The sequence below is a fragment of the Notechis scutatus genome, chromosome 3, assembly GCF_049901735.1.
Source record: "Notechis scutatus isolate UNSWTSFEM ecotype Mainland chromosome 3, rNotScu1.2, whole genome shotgun sequence".
Lineage (NCBI taxonomy): Eukaryota > Metazoa > Chordata > Lepidosauria > Squamata > Elapidae > Notechis > Notechis scutatus.
Genome location: NC_142011.1, coordinates 79902506 through 79927831, shown reverse-complemented (window position 1 = coordinate 79927831; position 25326 = coordinate 79902506). Strand labels below are relative to the sequence as shown.

Genomic DNA, 25326 nt, shown 5'->3' with positions numbered 1-25326 from the left:
CAGCTTCCCCATTAATTTACGCATCAGAAGTCAGCAATGAAAATTAAATCATGTCCCCATGGGAAGCTGTGGTGCCATAATTGCAAATCAATTGCCTGAATTGTGTAGATGTGATGGTGGGGGTGCTGCAACAGTCACAACTAAAAGGACACGTTGTAAGTCCCTTTTGCTCAACGCCATCATAACTTTGAATAGTTACTGACTAAGTGTACATTAAGTAAGGACTTCCTGTATTTGTTGTACAGGTAACTTGGAGTATTGACAGCTTCCCTCCAAAATTAAGCTGGATGTAATTTTACCTACATTTATTTTTTAAAAATACATTTACTATAATTATTCTCTCATCCTTTATGAGACCTGTAACCAAAACTTTGCAAATAGAAAACATTTTGGAGTTTACTCAAAATGGAGCTTCAAGTTGCTGAAATCTAAATACCATACTATTTAGTAAATGTTGCTTTTGAAGTGACACAAGAGATTGATTCTATGTAGAAAGTAGAAGAAATCATGAACATTGTCAGGAAATAAGTTAATTTACCCTGGCCATTGTCCTCTGCTGTAAGAAACAGATACAGTATGTTTCTAGGGGGGGAAAATCCCTTATCCTAAAAGAAAGTATGAGGAAAAGATTTAGAGTACATGTTTTATCTCATTAAATACCAACTAATTGATCTCTCTTTTTAAATCTTAATTTCTATAAGAAGCTCTACTTCTATTGATTTATTTTAACATTTTCATAGCCTGACAGTTTACCTACCTTGAGATAAGTTTTTATATACTTTTATATTTTAATTTTAAAGTTTACTCAAGCTTGAATGTACATGTTGTATCCATCACAATTTTTGACATTGTGGTTTTGGGGACAGATTTTGAGGGAGATCACATTGCAGTAAAGTTTCAATTATATCCCTAAATATTATTCCTGTAAGTTATATTAAGCCTGAAGGACTGGATATGTCTGTGAAGTTCTGGCTTCAAGTATGACAGTTAATGGACTTTACATTTTATTTTACAATATTAAAGAGGAATGATATTAATATAATAATCTTAATATAATATTAAATGGAAAAATATCAAGATAATTTACATGATTTTCTACATGTTATCCTCATTTTCAAATAAGTCAGAAGGAAAATTGCCTAATATAATCTAGTATACATCACAATTGCATAAAGCACATCAATTTTAAAAGACTTCTGACTTCCGGTGGCATCCTCCTCACTGACGGACCAGAGACCTCAATCGTCTGTGGCTTCGATCCGTGCTCTCCCATCGGAGGGCCCCGATCATCTGTTTTTGGGTCCAGAACCATCCTGTAGGAGTGGTGAAGAAGGGGGAGACCGCCAGCTGGGTCAACCGCCAGCTGGGAGCCGCATCTCCCCTCCTTGGCTAGGCATACTCCTCTCTGAAGACAGCTGTAGCGGTGGTCAAATATGATCACCCTGAAGAGAAAGAGCTAACTGGGGACAAAGATTGTGCAGGAGCAGTGAAAAAGAAAATTGGGCTAATCAGGTGCAACATTTAAACATAAGGTAACCCGGAATTAAAATCTTAAGAAATTTTTAAGAGAGATAACAAAAACAGCGATCAGAGAAAGTGAAGAAAATAAATTTGGACAGCTGAAAGTGGCTTTGAATTTTGAAAGGAGGAAGCCAGAAGAAGATATCTCTTAAAATTAGATAATTTTATTATTTTGGCACGAAATAGGCATAATTAAAGCTGAACTTGAACATGTCAAAAAAAAACCCAAAACAGTAATTGATATTTGGATTTATTGGATTTTTGAATCTTAAAAGCCCTAAATAGAGAAGAAAAAGTGTGTGTGGGCGGGGGCAGAATTTGGATATAACAGAGAGTGCCGTCTAGTGGTAAAAGAACATTTTTGTGACTCTTTATTAAAAACAAATGCCTGGCTCTTTTAAAAGCTGAATTTGATACAAAGTATGTGAAACTTTTTTACAACAAAATAGAGACTCTGGAAAGTGGAAATACTGAATATTAAAACAAAAGAAAGAAGCAGGAAGAAATTACCTTGGGATTGTTTGGTGATTTTGGCATAAACTTACATTTATAGATATTGGACTTTTTGATGAATTTGGAAAAAAACTAAAGAGGAATTAATAAAAGCTGATAGTTGGAAATAAATTCTAAAGACATTGGTTGAATATGTACCGTGTTTCTCATATAATAAAGCTGGGTCTTATTTTTTTTTGAGCCCCGAAAAAATGGCTAGGCCGTTTTTCGGGGTGACTTAATCCCCCTTGCATCTTCGGGCAGGCAGCGACGGCTTGATGTTGACTTCGGCGTTGGTGGGGCACTTCGTATCGGGTCAACGCAGGCAGCACCATATCTGGGTGTGCAACAAAGTACTTCCTAACGGCAAGCCCCTCACCATTCCCCCATTTCGCATGTTTTAATATAGGCCTTAATTTGGGGGAGGGGCTTAATTTCATTTCATGCCTATAAAACATGCTGGGACTTCCTATTGGGGGAGGCTGTATTGTTGGAGAAACAGGGTATGTATGTATGTATGTATGTATGTATGTATGTATGTATAAAAAAACAGAAGTGTTTAAAAATGGCAGAACTTTTTTGGAAATGAAGAAATGTTACATGAAAGAGGCAAGTCGTTTGGTTCTGCCTTACAATTCTTAGAAATGGCGATTTTAGAGTATAAAGAACAACAAGGAGTGCCAGAAGAGAAGGAGCTGATTAAAGAAGAAGCCATCTTCAAGGAATAATTGGAGCAACGAATATTAAAGCAAAGAGGAAAAAGAATGGGAATTAAAACTTGGAGATTTGAAGAGGCAATTAAAAAGGGGAATGTTTTGAAAACCAAACAAAGTAAAAGGAAAGAGCAGAAAAGGGAATCAAAGAAGGAAGCTTTAAAGAGGGAAGGGGATAAAAACTGGAGTAAGAAAAGGAGATGAAAATGAAGGAAAAAAGAAGTAATAAGAAAAAGAACCAGGAAATAAAGAAATATGGAAATCGAAGAAAAATGAAAAGAAATTGTTTATTCAAAAGACATAGAGATAATGGTTAAATAAGGATTAAGAAAGGGGATTCTGCACGGTGATGAGGTGTTGTATAAATGTATTATGAGTTTATTAACTATGTTTAATGAATTTAAGAATATAATTGAAATGAATTATGAGGATTGCTGTAATGAGATTAATATCAGTTTTTATGATTAATTGAATAGATTAATTTTTCTTTTTGAAATTATAAATAATTTGATGTAATTGAAGGGGAAACTGCCATGCAAAATCTGATTTAAAAGGTATATGTGTTATGTAGTTGTTAGGAGATTATTCATATTAATTCTTAAGGTGATAATTAAAAAGTTAAATGATTATTGGGATTTAAAGAGGAACTAACCAAATGATATATAAGGTATGGGATGGCACACTCTAATTGTGGGGGAAACTTTTTTGAAATGTTTGAATTGAGATGGAATTTTTGAAATGATTAAATAAGAATATGCAATGAAATTGCAAACCTGACAGATAAAAGTATAAAGCACAATGAATATGAAGATATGAGAATTATTTAAGTTAAAAGAAATAGGTTAAGAAATGAATTGAAAATATATAAAATAAGTTTGAGGAAAATATTTGAGAAATTTAATAGAAAATATGTAAAGTGATGATAAGATATGAAACTAAATGTGAAAGATGAATATGTAATCAAGGTAATGTTTGTATGGAAATGTGAAAACCTGGAATCATGCTGTTCACTAAAAAAGATGTTATTGAAATGTGGAAAGATAAAATAAAACCTTTTATTAAATTTTTTTTTAGCAGACTTCTGAATGCTTCATATAATCTTGAACATACAGTATATCTCTGCAGATGTTTCATCAAAGATGCTTTGGAATGCATATATACAGTAGTTATTTTTCTAGGCTTATATGATTGTTTTGGAAATTGTTCAAGGTAACTTCATACGTATGAGTGAATCACCCCTTCATTTTTTTCCCCTAGCAAAGTATCTGTGTATGCACTTGTATGCACAGCCTGCCAGGATGGTTTCCGTGAATGGGGAAAAGATAGGGCACCTTGAATGAATCCAGAAGAGAAGAATCCTTCTCATTCTAAAATACCTCTTTCAGTAAATTATTTAAATCAGTTATAACTTTGGTAAGATTGAACCAGTTTTGGGGAGCATCATATTTCTGTTTTCTCTCATTCATTCTAAATGTTTATGTCACCTCTTTATAGTCACATAACAATCTGTAAGTTTTATTTTTTACATGTCTCTCTCCTCTTATAGAAAGGGAAAACCAATCCTCAAATTATGTTTTTATATCCATTGGTTTGGCAAGAAATGTCTTTTAATTAATCTTTGAATTCCATTAGAGATACTACAGTATATCTTTAGTCATACTTTGGAACAACAAAGGTTATAATATAATAACTCAATGTTTTTAACCATAATATATATTTCTTCATAAGCTGGAAACAAATATGTCCAGTATGTATGTGTGTTTGCTTTCCCAGAAGTAGTCTCAGAAATACTTTACTCCTAATGTATGAACATAGCACTGTAGTCTCAGGGTTGGTATGTTTGAGGGGAGATGATTAACATTAAGGAGGTTTACATTTGCTGTAGCAGCACTGTTAATGTTTTTCTTGGCACATTCTTATTTTTATGTCTGTTGCTAAAATGTTAATAATGGATTTTATTTACTAACTGGAATATTGTAAACTGTATGCATTTATACTGCAGTGTAATTCAGTGATTTTTTTTCACTCCTTTTAGTTTTTGGTTTATAACACATCCCCCCCTTTACTAGAGAAAATTAAATAGGAACTTTCATATCACAGGCAAAAAAAGTCATTGCTTTATTGAGTGTTTTGATTATGAGACTATAATGAACTCTGGTGACATTGTTTATGAGTTTATCCTACACCGTCTCTTTACAGAGTTAATGAAGCTATTTTAAGTGCCTCTTGGGGTTTTGTGTGCTTTGTTGAATGAGGATCTCTGAATGAAATAATTGATAAGACTTCCTACTGTTAAGTAATTGGCTTTATTGCTAAAGAATACTGAAGATTTCATTTAATCCTGTTAAGGTATCTACTATTAATTTTAATGAAAATTAAATTTAACTGAAAATGACAGTTTATCTAGGCAAAATGACTACATAAAGGACAGTAGACCAAACAAGCTCACATTATAGGAATGAAGGAGTAAGCAAAATGTGTTAGGCTTATATGGATTGACGGTGGAACTGATAATTCTTTTGCTACAGTGATGTTTTAAGCACAGTAAGAATCATTCTAATATCTACACTTTATGTGCTGGTTTACAGTTATAACACTAATGAAAAGATAACTTTAAAAATAACTCCTTTTTTTAACTATATGACTAATTTGCCACCTTTCTATGCCTTTAGAACCAAGGAAAGCTGAAGTAAACTCATAAGCATATTTGTGATTTTTCTTAGTGACCACTTTGCTAATAACAGAGTTGTTGGTGCCAATTGTAGTTGCTAAACGAGACTACCTATATTGTAGAACAATGAATGTTTTCATCATGCTTTATCCACTTACTCTATTCTGGTGTTTCTTAATCTTGGCAACTTTAAGATGTGTGGATTTCAACTCCCAGAATTCCCCAGCCAACTTTAACATCTTAAAGTGGCCAAGGTTGAGAAACACTGCTCTACTCCACTCCCCCCATCTCTCTCTTGCCCTATGCCCCATCCACAGCCAATTATAATAATGACAAAATAACAAAAGCCGCAATGGTGACACCATGATGCAAGCTCTGCCGTTGTTTTTTTACTAACATTGCAGCGTTACACAGCAACTCCCAAAGAGGCCTATGCTTTGCAACGTATGCATCTTTCACTTGCTCCCTTTTACCACTTCACCTCCAAAGTTCTGGATGCTAAGGTGACCTACTGACTCCTCTTTTCTAAAAAAAAAAAAAAAAAAAAAGCAGTGCAGTTTTCTCTTTCAGTGCTGTGACTTTGTGCGGATATCTAAATGTGGCACCAGAACTGTTCCTCTTGAAGGATTACTAAAAACAGTCTTAAGTTACGTGGCACGGAAGTGCTTCAGGAATTGCATTCCCAGATTCCCATGGTGCTTAAATTGCTATAGACTCCTAAGTCCCTTATAATTTATTGTTTTATTTTCCGTAGTGCAGTAGTTTCTCACTCCCCTTGCCATTAGAAAGCATTCTACACCGAAGGAGCAGCTTTTTCTTATCAAAAAGCATAAACTCTACTTGTCCTGGGAGGAGGAAACACCCTTTTATAGGCAATTGCAAGCTTCTCAAAATAAGTTTGTCTTTTCATTGCAATTGCTATTTCCATCTTAACTATAGTGCTTGATGGTGAGAATTTTGGAGACAATGTTTAGAGCAGGTACTATTTTTACTTGAGGGAGAGACTGAAATTAACTGGAATCTGTATTGAACTTCCTCAAGTATAGTAATCCATATTGCTTGTAGTTTTTATCATACTGTTTCCTTTTTTTTGCACAAGAGCTATGGTCCTTAAGGCTTTCAAAGTAGGTGTAGAAACATATAGCTTTTGGCCTTCTGAAATAATGGAAAACATTTTCAGCCACATTACCTCACTGAAAACTTGCCAGGAGCTGCTTGTTCACAGTGAAGACTGCCAGAGCTCATAACTATTGCATATAAGTGGACACACATGGAGATAGAACAACTAGTGTTCACATGTGATGATTTAGGTGATTGGAGGTGAAGGTTCCTGAAAGGCAAAAAAAAATAAAAATGCTCCCGTTACCTCTTGAAATTAGGACTGTGCAGAATTTTGGATAATGGTAAAAGGTTGGAAGAGGTGCTTCAGGTGCTTGCACAACTGCCTTGTACACTTACTCCTGAATGTTTCAGGGAAAAATATGGCTACTTAAAGAGTTGCAGACTGATCTTTTTGGAACAAATTCTGAAGCATTGCAGACAGACACAGATAGATGGATGGATTGATGGACGGATGGACGGACGGATAGAAGATACCGTATCACTTATATAGACTTCTGATTTAGGATCAATACATTGGACAGGTTAGGTTTTGCTTGGTAATAAGTTATGACAAATGACTTTTCATAGTTTTCTTTTTCCAGAAAAATTTCAACAGTGAAATGATGGAGTATAAATTTAATAAATAAATATATGCTAATACAAATGTGAATGATTGCAAAAAGCAGTGCTAAAAATATTGAACCATTTCACAATTCTACATTGTGCGATTAATGTAAATAGAATTATTAGTGTTCATAAATGCTTTTAGCCTTTAGAAGCTATGGTGGATTCAAATGCTTTAAAAAATAGCTCTTTTATTTTTATTGAATAAGTGAAATCATAGTATCTACAGAAGGAACAAGCATACCTGTTGCATAATTTTTAATATACTGTGTTCAAAACTGTTTATGCTGAAAGGAGATTTTCTGACTTGATCAATAATGATCATATGACCTAATGGAGAAAACACCAATTTTCCTTTTAGTATGATTTAAAAATAATTGGAATACAGAGTTGGAAATACAAACTTCTGACAGCCTATAATGACAATGTCACTTACAATTATCGGTTGGTATAACAGTTGTATTGGATTTGAAAAAGTTGTCTGTTCCCTTTGTGTATGTATGGTTGCTATAATGCCAAGAAAGGTTCCAGTGTCTTTTTGACATTATTTATTGTTCCAACAATGAAAGAATAAGAAGGCTTTATGAAGCCACCGGAAGTTCGAGATAAAATGTCAGGAATGTTAGATTGACTTCTCAGGCTTTTTTTATATTTTGGCTTGCTTTTCTAAGCCTTTGCCAGAGGCTTCTGACAGAGAAAGATTAATGTGAATTAATTAAAACTTTGCCCTGATTACTATGGAATGCCTCAGTGCAACCCATTAGTGAGACTGAGGTGATTTGCAGTACAAGAGAGGCCTTTGTCCAGATTTATCAAATACCACATTTTTTATGAGCTGTTGCCAGAAAAACACAGCGGGTGTGCTAGAAATAGTCTATTCCAAGTAAGGAAATAGCCTCAATAGAAGCAAAGCAGTTGAATGAAACAAGAACTTTTACTGAGGCTCTGGAAAACATATTTTGTGCAGTAGAATCGGCTTCATCATTTTTTAAAAAACAAAGCCTAATTGTCAATTTCCGTCAATAAAAAATTATTTAGCTCCTGTTTAAGAAAATAACAGGGGTTCTGTAGAATATGGATAAGGTGCTATTTATTTGAGCTGCAGTTTCTAATTGGGTGGGCTGCAGAAGAAATGGAATGATTTGTGTAATGCTGTAAAAACACAGTCTACTTGGTCACTAAGCAACTGTGCTCCTGCTATCAGCAGCTTCCCAAAAATTATTTATTTATTTGTTTGTTTGTTTGTTTGTTTATTTATTTCATACTTACATTTCCCGGCTCTCCTATAAGGCAACTCCAGACCATAATATAGGTATCTAAGTAGTGATAGGGAGATTTGATAAGTCTTTTCATAAGCATTTGCTTAGATTTTGTTTGGTTATTTTTTATTTGAATGTCTAAGCTAGGCAGTCAGACCTGGTTGGTTGTTGGGTGGGAAAGAAAAGTTAAATTAAGGGTCAGATGCACTTTTGCTTTACTTTTTAGTGAGTAAATGTGTTCTCTGTAGTGCTTATAAGTACAAATGAGCAAATGATTATCTGGAGGACCATCCTGGTCGATTGGATGATCGATTAGGTTAGGATCTGTGCTTTCCAGATATTATTTCTTGTCCCTTTGAGTATACTTTAGGATGCTAGAGGAAAAACTAAAGAATAAATTAATCATACTGTCTTCCAATTCTACAAGAAAAATAACTTTGTATTTTGTAGTGTGAGGTAAAATGTCTCCATAAAGTTTTCCAAAATCCCTACATTGCTGAAACAAAATAAAAATACCAACTTGAAAAACTGCATTGTTGGAGTTCCGGTTTGAGCCTCTTCGGTGACAGATCGAAATCAGTGATCGTGCACGGTTTCGATTTATGCTCGCCACTGGAGTGCCCCAAGTCGGCTGGTTTTGGGGCTAAGGCACCCCGTAGAGGTGGTGAAGAGGGGGGAGACTGCCAGCAGGGTCAAGGAGAACCGCATCTCTCCTCCCCAGCTGGCGATTACTCCCTTTCCCGAAGGCGGTTGCAGCAGTGGTCAGAAATGGCCACCTCAAAGAAGAACTCAACTGGAAAAGAATGTGCAGGAGGAAGATAAGAAGAGAAAGTTTTTGGCTGACTGGGTCGAACTGAAAAAGCATCAATATAAGGTACCCTGGAATTTGAATTATAAAGAATCATTGTTCTCAAAGAAAACTTTGAAGCGGTGAATGAGAGAGGGAAGGGAAAGGATTTGGGTTTTTTGTCTTTCCTTCCCCATATTGACAACAAAGAGATTTAAGCAAGAAACCAGCAAAAATCCACTTTGACATTAACAGGCATTTAAGCTGAAAATAAAATGTCAAAGGGGTAATAAAGATTTCTGGACTCTCAAAAACTTTTAAAAGAAGGAGAGGAGAGAAAAGGAAAAAACAAAAGGGTGGGATCTGGAAAAATGGAGGAGACCACCTGGAAGTGAAAGGAATTAACAGTGAAACTAACAAGATTCCTAAAAGACACATTCTAACTGAAACTTGGTAACAAGATAATACTGTAGAACCACAGGAAGAGAATGGGAAAAAAGAAGCAAGAAGAAACAGTTTGGGATTACTTGGATCATTTGGTGATTTTTGGATTTTTGGTTATGGATCTAAAGGACTAAAATTAATCGTGTGGTTGTTTAAAAGTTTTTAAAATGGTATCACTCTTGGAAGAATTGAAAATGGAACTTAAAAAACAGAAAGAAGATGCACAAGAAGGAAGAGGTTTTTTTGGCTTCGCATTTCAATTTTTAGAAATGGACATCCTGAACTATGAGAAACAACAAGAAATGCTAGTAGAACAAGAAGGGCGGGACAAAGAAGAAGCCATCTTCAATGATCAAGTAATTCTGTGTGGGGAAAAGAAAGGAAAGGGGGGAAAGAGAGCGAAAAATTTAAGATCTGAAAAACAACCAAAAAAAAAAGAATAGTTTGAAAAGTAATTACAACATTAGGAAGAAACAGAAGAGAGGATTACAGAAGAGTGAATCAGAATTAGAGAGACAAGGGATCAAAAAGGGGAGGGAGAAGAAGAGGGGGAAGAGGGAAAGGAAAAGAAATTGTAAAGGACAGAAACAGGATATAGAGAAATGGAAAATGTACAAAGATTAAAGGTATAAGCCTATTTAGAAGACACAGAGATAATGGGTGAAAACTTAATTGAAAAGGGGATTCTGCAAGGGTACATAAGATAGTATTCTTATATTAGAAATAGAAATGTACTTTGAAAATATGAAACAAGTGTGATTAAAATTATAGATAAAATACTCATTGTAATGTAATGGAATGTTTGTTAATAAATAAATGAAATAAGAATGAGAGAATGAAATTAGGAAAGAAAGGGAACACTTTAATTATTACTAATGTGTTATAAAAATTTAAGTGAAGAGGAATATGAAAGAAATATGAGAAAAATATGGAAATATAACTGTTCCTAAGGAAGTATGATATCCTATTGAAAAGAAATGTTAAAGATGTTAAAGATTATAATTAACATTAATGATAGAGCTGAATTGGAATAGAATAAGTATTTTATTTATTATTGTTATGTATATACCTTCTCTTTAAGAACTTTGTACCAATGTATTTGTACCAATGTACCAAGCAGAACTTGACTGGAAGTTATGCATTATACCGAATGTTATAATTGTAAAGGCATAAATTGAAGTTTAAATAAGAGTTGAATGGACAAAAATTAAAAGATACAAAAGTGTCATACTCCAATCAGTAACTACAGGGGAAAATTTTGTTTAATGAGAAAAGAAAATATGAAATTGAATCAGGACAGACAAAAGTATAAATACAATGATTAGAAAGATATTGAAACTTAGGAAAAGATATATATAACTGAATTTAGAAAGGAATGAGATAATTAAAAGCAAGGATGAGAAAACTAAGGGAAGGGAAACATTATTGAGAAAATGTTAAAATAGTAATGAGATATGGAATAGAACACAAAAGGCGAATATGAAATTGAGTTTGTGTCTGTATGGAGAAGTGATAACCGGGACCATGCTATTCTCAAAAAAAGAAATTTTACTTGTATTATGTTTTGTGAAAACCCAAATAAAATTTTTACAAAAAGAAAAAGAAAAACTGCATGGCTGAAAGTCAGCATTTTCCTCCTTCATATTCTGGCAGCGCGATCTAGTGATGTCCTGTTATCTCACAAGGGATACTAGGAGGTAGACTGCTCCACCCAATTATATTAAATGACAGTTGACAGTCTGTACTGAACATCTGTTTTTAACATTTTGGTATACTGTACGATATTGCTGGATTTGGAATACAATAGTGTTATTTGAATATTTCTAGTAGAATTAGATAAAGATTTATTGGGTAGTAAACATGATTATTATGTCAAGATCTTTAGGTGAGCCTTCTACTTCCGTGAGGTAAGAGCTATGAACAAAAGTTTGAGGCTCATTTTTCACTATGAAAAACTATGGTGTATCAATTGCTACTATTGTATGCTGTATTCAGTTTTACTTTTTTTTTTAATTTCCTCCTATTAAACTGGTTTTTTTTTTACAAAATATTTTGAATAAGCAAATAACTAATTATGAATCTAATGTTAAGTTATTTTGTTGGTTCTTTATGATATTCAGATTTCTTTGATAAATGGAAAAAACATTGTGTAAGAAAGGATTTATTAGTGGATTTTAAGAGATAAGTGATGTTGGAACTTTGTGGAGAATTGATTCCAAATATATTGTAAGTTCACTCTGCTATAATGAGAAGAGGCATATATGTTTGTTTGGCAAAGAAAAAAACAACATAAAAAATCAAATCACTGTGAAATAGACTGCCTTTGAAATGCACAGTAGCCCTAAAGCAAAGTTGTTTCTTTTGTTTTCCAATTTTTTCCAGAATGTAGGCAAAACATAGAATTTTATTTTCAGAAGAGATGATGAAACAAAACTGCCGCATTCAGTTTCTCTTTTGAAAGACATCAATTTAACATATACAAGACAACAAAACAAGCAGAATGATCCTTCAGCAGTGGGATGGGTCAGTGATTCCTAGGTAGCATCTGCCTTCTTTGTCTTTTTTAAGGAAAGGGGGACGCATAGCCTTGGTTGTTCTGGCACACAGGAAAGGGTATTTATGGGAATAATGTAGCTCGGGGATCCCCAACCCCCAGACTACAGGGACTTGAGCCCTTCGGAACTGGGCCGCAGAGGTGGTGGGCAAGCACGTGCATCCCTACTTGTTTGAGTGGTGGGCAAGCACAAATGGAGCTGTGTGCACATGCCCGCCGCACGCGTGGAACCCTACTCTCTCTCGCCGCCCGCCCAGTCCGCAAAATCAGAAAGGTTGGGGAACTCTGATGTAGATGATGCTCAGCATCTTTCTAGACAGACATTTTTCAGATCACGACGAAGAAGTCGTTCTTTTATTTCCAACGTTTCTTTTTTTAAATTGTCTCTTTCTTTTCTTTTTTCAAAGGTCCTGGAATCATGTCTGCAAACAAGGCAGAGACAGGAACAGCAGAATATTCTCCTCCAAGCCCAAGCCCATTGAAAAAAGGTGGTTCGATAAACTGGCCTTTCCCTGATAAAATAAAATCCCCAAGAACAGTCCGGAAACTTTCCATGAAGATGAAAAAATTGCCTGAACTCAGCAGGAAGCTCAGTGTCAAAGGAAATTCAAGCCATAATAGCTCAGACAATTCTTTGTTGCTTAAAAATAATTGCCAGGAGGTAGGCCATGCACCGTTAGCTTCTTCTGGAAATGTAACAGCAGCTGCTAGCAGGAATGTTATAAGCCGGTATCATCTTGATAGCAGTGTATCGTCTCAACACAGCTACAAAAAGAAAAACAGGGGGACTTCCAAATCCTCCAGCAAAGGGGGCTACCTCAGCGATGGAGACTCTCCTGAGCTTATAGCAAAATCAGGGAAATACGCAGCTGAAAGCAGGGTTGGGAAAGGAAAGGAAGTATTTGCAGGTAACCTGGGTAATAAATCAGAAATAGACATTGATGCTTTTCGACACTACACTTTTGTTGACCAACCCAAATGTTCCCAGTACATATCTGGACTCATGAGCATTCACTTCTATGGTGCAGAGGACCTGAAACCACCACGGATGGACTCAAAAGATGTCTTCTGTGCAATTCAGGTAGATTCGGTAAATAAAGCAAGGACCGCTTTGCTGACTTGCAGAACAACATTTTTGGACATGGATCACACTTTCAACATAGAGATAGAAAATGCTCAGCATCTAAAATTAGTGGTTTTTAGCTGGGAGCCCATGCCAAGGAAAAACCGGGTCTGCTGCCATGGTACGGTAGTTCTTCCTGCTCTTTTTCGTGTGACGAAGACTCATCAGTTGGCAGTAAAACTGGAGCCTAGAGGTCTTATCTATGTCAAGCTAACTCTTCTGGAACAGTGGGAGAATTCTTTTTGTGGAACAGATGGAGAGCGAGAACCAATACTCTTTGGAGTTGATGCTCGGAAAGTTGTTGAGAAGGAAAATGAAGGTTTGATGGTCCCTCTCTTGATGAAAAAGTGCATTACGGATATTGAAAAAAGAGGTTGCCAGGTAAAGAAGTAAAGTTTTGTCATTGCGCGCGGTCTCTCTCTCTCTCTCTCTCTCTCTCTCTCTCTCTCTCCCTCTCTCCCTCTCTCCCTCTCCCTCCCTCCCTCCTTATATATATATAAATCCAAAGAATACAACATTCTGTAGTCCTTGATCTTCTTCATTTGGATAGCTATCCCCCTTCGCTAAACTGCCCAGAACATGACGCATCCGGCTCGTGGGCGATGAGTTTGACAGCCCTGCTCTAATATAATAATGGCATTTGTATTTATACAGTCAGAAAAATCTCAAACAGGATATAGGATTCGGAAATTGTAATTAAACAAAACTGAGAGTAGAGAGTTTTTCTTGTAAGGTAACTTTATATGTTGCTTCTGTAGGAATAGTAGGCATTGCCCTACAGATGTTGTTAGTATCATAGCAGACTGTTGCATCATTCAGTAATAATAGGATTATTTACTTTCACTTCATGCAACAAATCTCTGATTTTTCCCCCATCTCAAAAGCTCAGAAATCATGAAGCCGATTAGAATGATTTCTTTCTGCCTTCCTGAAATTCATGGGAAGCCAACTGATTTTTAAAAGATGTCTAACATGGCTATAAAAATGCTTGGCATGAGCTGTAGGGAATTTATTTTTCAGTAAAACAGGTAGTCATCATGCCTTTAGAATCCCAGTGTGGATGTTTGACAGGATTAAGAAGATGCTCCAGGGCAGCCTTAGATATAAAGATATATGCAGAATATGTACATCTGGGGATTAAAATATAAATGGGTAACAGAGTTTTAGGAACACTCACAAATCTCACCCCAGTATTCAGTAAATGGGTATCACTGGAAATCTTTTTGCATTGAGAGCAAGATTTCCTATTATGGGAAAGCTAAATGCCTTATGTTTAAGCCTTTCAGATCTCGGGTTTTAAAGGCAGCCAGATTTTAAATGTGCTTTTCCTTGTACCCTTTGCCCACAAGAATTTAGTGCTTTTAAAGACCATTAATCTAGAAATTTCCAAAAGGTGATTGAAAAAAGAACAAAAGACTAGTAAATATATTGCAGTTGAAGCTTTTGTGGACTGGGTTCTGGAGAAAAATGTAATAAATGAGTTAGTATTTAAAGTACCATAATACTCTTTGGTATTTAATGTTGATGACTAAAGCTTTTTTATACTGTTTTAGTTTATATTATAAAAGAATTGTTTATCCAACTTCTTCATTTGTTAGAGAAAATGTAATCCTGAATTTCAAGTAGCATGTAAACATTTAGTTCTGGCTTAGACTCTATCACTGTAAGAGGATGTATTTATATGAGAAATATTTGGATTAAAAAACAGATATATTCAGTCAGTGTCACACTCACTTACTGTACATTACATCGTGCAGTAACAATGCTTCATCCTACAACTGAAATAATATTCATTTGTAATAATGATGCATCTAAAAGAGTGAGTGTTACACATAGTTTGTATATGAGGTGCTATTGTTATTAGTTAAATTTCTATTCAGCTTCCATTAAAAATGCTAAGACAATACAACTTTCTTGCTATAACTTTTTTCCCTTTTATGTTAGCTGTAATGGAATTGCCTTTTGAAAAAACTCTTAAGAGATTACTTCTACTTTTGCTAGGAAAGAAGCAATCTCTCATGGTATGATTTAGATTTTTTTAAAAAAATTGTGCAGAAATTATGTTGATCCATTCCTTAAAGCATATACACTGCTCAAAAAAAATAAAGGGAACACAAAAAAGACATCCTAGATCTGAATGAGTGAAATATTCTTATTAAATACTTCGTTCATTACATAGTTGAATGTGCTGACAACAAAATCACACAAAAATTATCAATGGAAATCAAATTTAGCAACCCATGGAGGTCTGGATTTGGAGTTACACTCAAAATTAAAGTGGAAAAAAAACACTACAGGCTGATCCAACTTTGATGTAATGTCCTTAAAACAAGTCAAAATGAGGCTCAGTAGTGTGTGTGGCCTCCGTGTGCCTGTATGACCTCCCTATAATGCCTGGGCATGCTCCTGATGAGGTGGCGGATGGTCTCCTGAGGGATCTCCTCCCATACCTGGACTAAAGCATCCCCCAACTCCTGGACAGCCTAGTGCAACATGGCGTTGGTGGATGGAGCGAGACATGATGTCCCAGATGTGCTCAATTGGATTCAGGTCTGGGGAACGGGCGGGCCAGTCCATAGCATCAATGCCTTCGCCTTGCAGGAACTGCTGACACGCTCCAGCCACATGAGGTCTAGCATTGTTGTGCATTAGGAGGAACCCAGGGCCAACTGCACCAGCATATGGTCTTACAAGGGGTCTGAGGATCTCATCTTGGTACCTAATGGCAGTCAGGCTACCTCTGGCAAGCACATGGAGGGCTGTGAGGCCCCCTAAAGAAAGGGCACCCCACACCATTACTGACCCACTGCCAAACCGGTCATGCTGGAGGATGTTGAAGGCAGCAGAACGTTCTCCATGGTGTCTCCAGACCCTGTCACGTCTGTCACATGTGCTCAGTGTGAAGCTCCGTTCATCTGTGAAGAGCACAGGGCACCAGTGGCGAAGTTGCCAATCTTGGTGTTCTCTGGCAAATGCCAAACGTCCTGCACGGTGTTGGGCTGTAAGCACAACCCCCACCTGTGGACGTCGGACCCTCATACCACCCTCATGGAGTCTGTTTCTGACTGTTTGAGCAGCCACATGCACATTTGTGGCCCGCTGGAGGTCATTTTGCAGGGCTCTGGCAGTGCTTCTCCTGTCCCTCCTTGCACAAAGGTGGAGGTAGCGGTCCTGATGCTGGGTTGTTGCACTCCTACGGCTTCCTCCATGTCTCCTGATGTACTGGCCTGTCTCCTGGTAGCGCCTCCATGCTCTGGACACTACGCTGACAGACATAGCAAACCTTCTTGCCACAGCTTGCATTGATGTACCATCCTGGATGAGCTGCACTACCTGAGCGACTTGTGTGGGTTGTAGATTCCGTCTCATGCTACCACTAGAGTGAAAGCACCACCAGCTTTCAAAAGTGACCAAACCATCAGCCAGAAAGCATAGGAACTGAGAAGTGGTCTGTGGTCACCACCTGCAGAACCACTCCTTTATTGGGGATGTCTTGCTAACTGCCTATGCTTTCCACCTGTTGTCTATTCCATTTGCACAACAGCATGTGAAATTGATTGTCAATCAGTGTTGCTACCTAAGTGGACAATTTGATTTCACAGAAGTGTGATTGACTTGGAGTTACATTGTGTTGTTTTAAGTGTTCCCTTCATTTTTTTGAGCGGTGTATATTCTTAATCAGAAGGGTTCCTAATCAGAAGAGCCTTTTAAATAAATTTTACTGCTAGCAAATTGCCTGCACATGATTCCTTGAGACTCACGTCAGAAGAAAAATATTTGCTTCTATAAAAACAGACAAAACATCTTTGTATGTTCAAATTGTAATAAATGTGTCACCATAATTTAATTAATATAAATAATTTATTATTAAAAAGAAAATGGTACAGTGTTCCCTTTTCCATTTTCTCCCTGTAAAAATAACTACATCAGGTGTGCTGCATTGAGGGGATAAAAACTGGGTGTACAGTTTTTGGTAACCAATGGTTTATTTAACCTCAGTTATTAAACAACCCAGTAATATCTTGGTCCCACAACACCCTGACCTATAAATCATATTTTACAGCTCACACTCAGGGCAGACAACTCTTTAAATAGGAAAAGGGTCCATCCTCATTTCAGGATACAGGCTACTGTATTTCAAATTGAGTATTTATGGAGATCCTCAATCATCAAAGTCATCAAAAGGCAAATAGGCCTTCTTGGTTTTTTTTCCCTTGAAAATGTTTTGCTACTCATCCAAGAAGCTTCTTGAGTTCTGAAGAACTGAACTGAGAACTGAAGAAGCTTCTTGCATAAGAAGCAAAACATTTTCAAGAAAAAAACCAACTAAATCCAGTTACTTTTTAAAGGCACTGATTCATAGTGAGTGTTTATGTCTGAGAAAACCCTCTGTGATAGTTTCCCTTGACTTCTTGGGAAAGGATACTAATTGAGTAGGCAGGTAGACTCTACTATGTTAGACAATGCTGAAGATAAGATGGACCTAATCCATCAGTTTGATGACTAGGACTGAATGTAAAGTCCCTGTGTAAGCTTATAAACTGTAAGCTTTTCTGGCTGAATATAGATGGACTTTGGTCTCCCTGGTCCTATTATACCACTGTATTCATTACAATTAAAATAGCTATTTCCTCTCTAACACAGTCGATATACTTAATGCAACATGGATAATCTTGCTTTTTTCTGATAAAGATTTTATTTCATACAGAGTTTCCTTCCAGTCCTTTTAGAGTCTTTTATGGCCATCTTGGTATATTGAGTATATTTAAAATTGGATTTCTGTTGAATATTTGATTTATATTTTAGTACTCATTAAACTAAATGAGGTTGCTGTATATGGTTTATATTTTATTTCTAGGTTGTAGGGCTCTACCGTTTATGTGGGTCGGCAGCTGTGAAAAAAGAACTCCGTGAGGCATTTGAGAAGAATAGCAAAGCAGTTACTCTATGTGAAACTCAGTACCCAGATATAAATGTGATAACAGGTAACAAATTTGCTTTTTTATATTTTTTCTAGAAAGATAAATAAATGCTTAGAATGTCATTGGAGTTTTATTGTGCAGTGTATTGTATACGTAAATATTAAAAAAAAGTTTTTAACAAAGAATGTCCTAAAATTGAGCCTTTTGAACTGACATCTGTCCACTATGGAAACTTTGTCACTAAACATAAGTTGAGGGTATTTTGTAAGAACAATATTGTCAGTTTTGATCTAGATTAAATTTGTTCTGGATTCTGGAATAATTTTGCTTCCAGATGAGTGCTGGTTGGAGAATTCTGGAAGTTGACGTCTGTTCATGTCTTAAACTTGCCAAGGTTGAAAAATGCTGTTCTAGATTGTAGTCAATATGTATGAATGGAACCTAAGCATGGGCACATTGAAGAAACCAAGGAAAGTTCTTTATTGTATCTACAGTCAGTATATTCACAGCTTAATTTAAAAAAAATGTTTAACAATTACTATTTAATAGCTATCAAGTCTTGGTATAGAGACTAAATCAGCTGTAAGAGTCTTTTGATACCCATTTTTAATGAAGAAAGTAGGCTTTGTTCATAGTTCAATGAAAGCAGAAATCCTAAAGGCATGAACTAATGAGCCATCTGATTTCAATTGCCAACCCCAGTACACTGATGGGAAACTTGTCTGAACATAGCTTAGCATAGATATATGCTGTGGATCCTGTCAATCAAAGAATTTTGGCTGGCGGGATCCAGAACAAAAGCCGCCTCTGCTGTGGTTCTTTTGGAGCATCTAGCCCCCTGAGGTTAGATTGGCATCCACCCTCCTGATTTTCCATAAAAGCCTGGAGACCTAGCTCTGCCAGTTGGCTTGGGGCCTTGATGGGGGAATTTCACACTGGAAGTGGTTGATCAACTAACAGCTGTCCCCATCTCAGTCCCTGTATATTCTCTCTTCTTCCCGATTTTTAGTTATAGCTTGTAATCTATTCATCTATACTGGGGGTGACACTTTAGAATGTGTAACAAAATGTTGTTAGTTAGAATTCTCTCCTTAAGGGTGCAGATCCTCCACCTGTTTCTTGCCTGTACAAAATCACTTTTGATTTGTATTGTGCAAACTTGGTCCTTACTTTTTGGAGGCAAAATTCTATTTAGATGTTTCTACCACCAAGGCCTTTTGAATCTCTGGACACCTATGAACTCTCTAACATCTCTTGAATATTTTTGAGATACGTAAGCAACAGCATTCAACAGTCCAAACATTTCAAATAAAAGAAATAATTAACTTTCTCCCATAAGAAACCAAGAATGTACACTTTTCTTTTGAAACAAACATAGCTGCACAGACTCAAGCACAATAAATATTTAAGAAAGACTCCTGCAAACCTATTGCAAAGGGCAGGAAAGCTGTTTGGGGCATAATATGGAATAGGATTATTTACATTTTACTCTTCTTATTTATAAGACAGTAGATAATACAAACGTATTATTTTTCAGTGTGCACATAGCTGATATGTTAATTATCTCAGGAAAATAATAAATTCCATCCTTATTGCCAGATGTAAAAGAAGTTCTCAAAAGCTTTTCCATTATTACATGGATTCATAGCTCCAAGAACTTCTTGACAAAAATAATAATAATTTGGATTTATACAAAGCTTGCATTGGTTTCAACAGAAGAGAATGGAAGAAAATGGAACAAATGGTTTATTTGTTCACTAGAGCAAATTCATTTCCTAGTTACAATTTATTTATTTTTTGAAGAAACCTACATGTTCAGCTGCCACCCTCAGACAATATTCAGTTTGGAACTGGGGAAAGGAAAATGGGGAGAAGGAAACAGACACATCTGAAGCCCTAAAGTAACCATCTTTTCTCTTCTCTAGCTTTGTCTACCATGCACGCTTTAAGCAATCCAAGGTCAGAACCTTGGGTGAAGAAAGGAAATGTTATACATATATTAACATTATATATTAAATTTGTTTGCCCCCCACATCACCACAAGGTGGCTATGGTTGGCTTACAACATTAAACTGAAACCATAAATATATAAAATCACAATGAAATTATAATAAAAATATGGGATACTATCTTGAATCAACTGCTAAATTTTCTCTGTTTTTTTACATTGTGGCACAGTTGAATAAAATGTTCATAACTTCCTTTTTAAGGAAAATTCCTGTTTTACACTTCTTGGATGACAAGAAGGTCTCCAGAGTGGAATTTCCTGTGGGGATGGACAGTTTCAAGCAACATTGTTTAAATTACAGCTATTTTGGAATTAGAAAGTCTCTTGTCATCTTTCTTCGTTTTTTTTTAGCAGTCACAGCTGCTTTTATTTATGTGCACAGAATTCTGAATTGTAGGGTTCTCCATAAAGAGATTTACTGTCTTAGAACAAGGATTCATTCTTAGAGCTAGTATCCTATTTTCATCAGTGACCAGCCAATTATTGTGGGAAGTTTACACACAACACTTCTGAGGAATAGAACACACTCCTTGCATGTCCTTTGCCTCTGTTATTCACCTCTGAACATGAATTACATGACAGAGTTATTAGACAAGGAGATAACAACTCTTGATATATAAACTTTTTTTAAAAACCCTGTAGTCTAATGGTCATCATGTACTCTGTGAAGTTAAATTCAGTTATTTTTGTGCTTTGAAACCACAACATTAAAACATATGGCCCAGTCCAGTGATATCAAAAGGTCCCTGCAGTTCTCAGAAGTCAATAGTCTGTGCAGATGGTTTCCTATCCCTATAGTAAAATAGGACTTTGTAGCTGAGAATGAGTAGAAATAGCACGTTTTCTGTCTGCCACACACATTAAAGTGCTTGTTAATCTATCAGACTACTGAATTGTTAATCTTGTCTTGTAAATCTTCAAAGTCCATTACTTAAAATTTATTTGGGGCATATAGCAACGCAGGGATAGTTTTCAGCTTTCAAGTTTAAAAAGGTAACTCTCTGTCATCATTGATCTTAGTTCCCCAAACAGCACCTGTTGGAATGAGTTGATTTGATTATTTATTTGTCATAGCAAGTGGAATTCTGCTCTTTGCTGACAATGCCAAGGAATAAGATTTTTCCCAATTTCAAAGCTGCAGGTGACACTGAAGTATAAATCCTGTTCTTAGACTATGTCTCTGACTTGGGCGAGTAAAGAGGAAAATATCTCTGCTGATCTAATTAAAATGAGCACTGTTGGAAAATGGACATGTCAGTAAAAGTTTGCAAAAGTTAGGCTGGAGTAAAGTATTAGATTTTTGTTTTGTTTGCTATCCTAGGAGAGTTTTGAATCAGATGAAGCAGTGGCTTCTGGATATTGAGGAAGGTCTTTCAAAGAGCTCTTTATTGAAAGAGAAGCACCTTGTTAAGAGATTTGCACATCTCTAATAAAGTAATAGGCATTGATACAAGTAATTGGCCAAAATTCCTCTTTGGTGAAAAACCACTTAGTGTTTTCCTTTTAAAGTCAAATATGATGGAAGATCACTTGTTCAAGTCTGTGTCTCAAAGCTTTCTTTTCTTGTTCTTTTGAAGAACTATTCTGTTGCTCAGAAAATGCACATTTAATTACTAAACCTTGACTCAGAAATGTTTCTGTGGCTGGCACTGACTTACAGTGAATGCACACATCATTCAGAATAATGTGCCTTAGCAAATTTAGCAGCTGGCTGATTTCTGATATTTCTGCATCGTGTCTGCTTCCAGCCATGTGAACTCTCTTGTAGTAAAGTATACCCTATAGTTGACAGTTCAGTGGGTTAGAAAAATGAGAAATTAATGAGGTGGATTGGAGAAGTATGTGTTTTCTCTTGTTACTGCTTATATTCTGTGCCAGCGATGGTTGGAACAAGAAAAATGAAGCTATCAGGAGATGCCAATCCATAAAAATAACTGCCCTCTTTTAAAGGTCTCTGAAAGGAGACAGTGTAGGGTCAGAGGGCTGACAATTTGTTTCATAGAGGAATGAAGTGAGAGAAAGTGTTTTGAAAAGGAAAGACCAAGTGACTTGATTGCAGAGCTCAGTGAAAGAACATTCCAGAAGTGCCTTCTTATTGAGTACTTTTAAAAATGCATAGCACTTTCCTCTTACTTAGATATTTTGTCTGCAGAGCAGCTCCTTTACAAGAAAGATAGCAAAAATATTTCTTGATTAGTTCCCCTACTCCTAAACTTACATTGAAAGCCCAGAAGTGTTATTTATAAGCATTTGATCCTGGTGTTGATTTAAGCCTTTCCTAAACTGGGATCATCTAAAAAACCACAGGTGTCCAACCTTGGTAACTTTAAGATTTATGGGCTTCAACTTCCAAAATTCCCCAGCCAGCATTCTGGGTGTATAAGTTCACAGGTCTTAAAAGTTACCAAGATTGGACACCTCTGATCTAAATTTTGGGATCATAGTATGTCGGGAGATTATAGGAAGGTTAGTTGAATCCATTTGCATAGCTTTAGGTTGAAGGAAAGGCTGGTTTTGATTGCCAATGTGTGGACAACCTTTACTTGAAATATTTAGACAAAAAACAGCAGTTTGACCTGCAAGATTCTGAGGGTGACACTGAAATAATGTAGTCCCAGTAACTTTCTGACCCCCTCTGCTCTATGAAGAGTAGAAATAGAGCCCCTTGCTTTAATCTTAAAAATTCTGTTTCTTAACAGAGTCTTCAATTAACAGCATTCACATTACAGTTGGGTCATAGGGTAAGATTTGTGGTAGGCACACTGAGTCTTACAACAAGTCTTGCTTTGTTAAGAAAAATTCAGCAGTGGTATTTCTGTCTTGGTTTGGGGATTAACAAGGCCTTTATTTGCCAGATACTTAAATTGGTATCTCAGCTTCCTACTTTCAGCTCTTTGTTTTCATTCTGCATTGAAAAGTACGATTTATTAAGGCCCAGCTTATGTTCAGTGGTTTGCATGAATAAAATGGGAGAAAAGCAATTAAAATCTGAGTTTAGATTTTAATAGTTCCCGAAACGACGTATCTGTTTTTGTATCTTGACATTTTGTAGCCCAAAATGTAGCAGGGGATTTGAGAGATTCCTGAAATAAACAGGATGTTGTAGTTTAAACTGCACAAGTATACAGATTGTGTTGTCTATAGAGATTCTCAGTCATCCAGATCATGGTTGTCTCAAAGGTGCTTTTTCAAGAAGCAACTGGACTTTCTTGTTTTTCTTTGAAGATGTTTTGCTTCTCATCCAAGAATCTTCTTCAGCTTTTACTGGATGGTGGCGCCTTCATCAAATCTCAAAAAAGACCCTACAGGAGCTCCTCCATAACAGATAACGAAGAAAACAATAAACAAAATAACATTGTCATTCTGTATGTTGCAGGAATATTGGAAAAGCTCAGGAGGATCTTCAGCCAATATAATATATGTGCACACTTCAAATCAAAGAATATACTAAGGTAGAAGCTTATCTACCCCAAAGATAAAACACCCAGACAAAATCTATACAATGTGATATATGCAGTACAATGCAGCAAACCATATTCATCTGTGCATTGGGGAAACAAAACAACCACTTCATAAGCAGATGGCACAACATAGAAGAACAAATACATCAGGACTAGATTTAGAAGTCCACCTGCATTTAAAAGACACAGGCCATTCTTTTGAAGACAGCAAAGTCCACATTTTGGACAGAGAGAACCACTGGTATGAAAGGGGTCAAAGAGACCATCTATGTCAAAATTGAGCAGTCTTCTCTTCACAGAGGGGGAGGGGTATGACATCATCTATCTCCAATCTACAACACAGTCCTTTCAACAGTTCCAAGAAGGCTCCACACCCATTTGCAGCAATCAGGTGACCCTCATGACACAGATAAACCTCCAGGTGGTTTTCATGACTTGCTAAAATAATGCAAATGACCAGCTGTCTGCAAGGAGTATAAATCCTTCCATTCCCCACCATCTAATCAGAGCTAAAGAAGCTTGTTGGATGAGAAGCAAAACTTCTTCAAAGAAAAACTAGAAAGTCCAGTTGCCTCTTGAAAAAGCACCTTTGGGACAGATTGTGTTGCTTTGCCCAAGATGGTGGTGGGGAGTGTTGGAGAGGGTGAGGAGGTCCAAATCAGCTCCTCAGCCTTTCAAGTAAACATAAGATGCCATCTAGTAATAGGGAAGAAACAGTCAATTAATTCAATTTATTTTGATCAAAATCATTAAAAAAAAGATAAAGAGACACTTAACAATGTAAAAAGTAGCCTGAAGAGACCTCAGGAACTATATTGCTCATAGGGCCTGGAGGCATTTACCTAGTGATGTTATCAGCTACCTTTCAGAACATCTATGTGTAATAAAAGTGTTATTATCTGATTAAAATAAACTAATATAACATTTGCAGTGTGGTAGCCAAGAAGAAATGAGACAGTTTCCACTATCAGGGGAAGGTTGGATTCAGCAGGACCTGTATTAATGGTGAATCTCTGTTCCCATCCTTACTCAGATTTTTCTGACTTAAAAGGCTGTGATTCAACTCAGTTTTGAATTCTTCCCTAATTTAATCACTTTTCAAAAAAAAATAGACAAAGAGGTAGACCATTTTTAAAAAACTGACTTGGTTTGTTGGTTCACCATAATACTTCAAGAACAACTTTTTTTAATGTTAAGGGAACAATTAAACTAATATGATAATGGTTCCACTTGATAAGATCTATTCCTGGGGTCCCCAATATGTGGACCACGGCCCACTACCGGGCCATCGCCTATTAGCAACCGGGCTGCATGACGATGGGCCAGCACATGCATGCATGCACACAGCCCCAACTCATGCAAGTGGCTGGTGCCGGTGGCAGCCCCCTGCACGAGTGGTGGGCGTGTTTATAAACTCGCACAAATGAAGTGTGCACATGCGCATGCTTGGCCCTCACACAAAACCATTACCTCTTCCCCCCTTCTGTGCTGGGCCACCAACCTGGAAAGGTCTATTTCTGCTTCTTCCAGCCTTTGGAGGAGGGAACTAGTTGTGGTGTATATGTCTGTCTGTCTGGTTACTCAGTTTGTACAGCTGTCCATCTCAAATATGCAACTCAAGTGGCTAACAATGTTTAAAAACAAAA

At 36.5% G+C, this 25326-nt stretch overlaps 1 protein-coding gene across 2 annotated transcripts in view; it reads left to right on the top strand.

The window, feature by feature from the left end:
- Positions 1-25326, top strand: part of SYDE2 (synapse defective Rho GTPase homolog 2) — a 50623-nt gene that overhangs the window by 11259 nt on the left and 14038 nt on the right. For both annotated transcript variants that reach the window (XM_026674157.2, XM_026674159.2), the window contains exons 3-4: positions 12574-13670; positions 18148-18274. In XM_026674157.2, the coding sequence (XP_026529942.2) occupies positions 12574-13670; positions 18148-18274 (1224 nt within the window). The remainder of the gene's footprint in view (positions 1-12573; positions 13671-18147; positions 18275-25326) is intronic.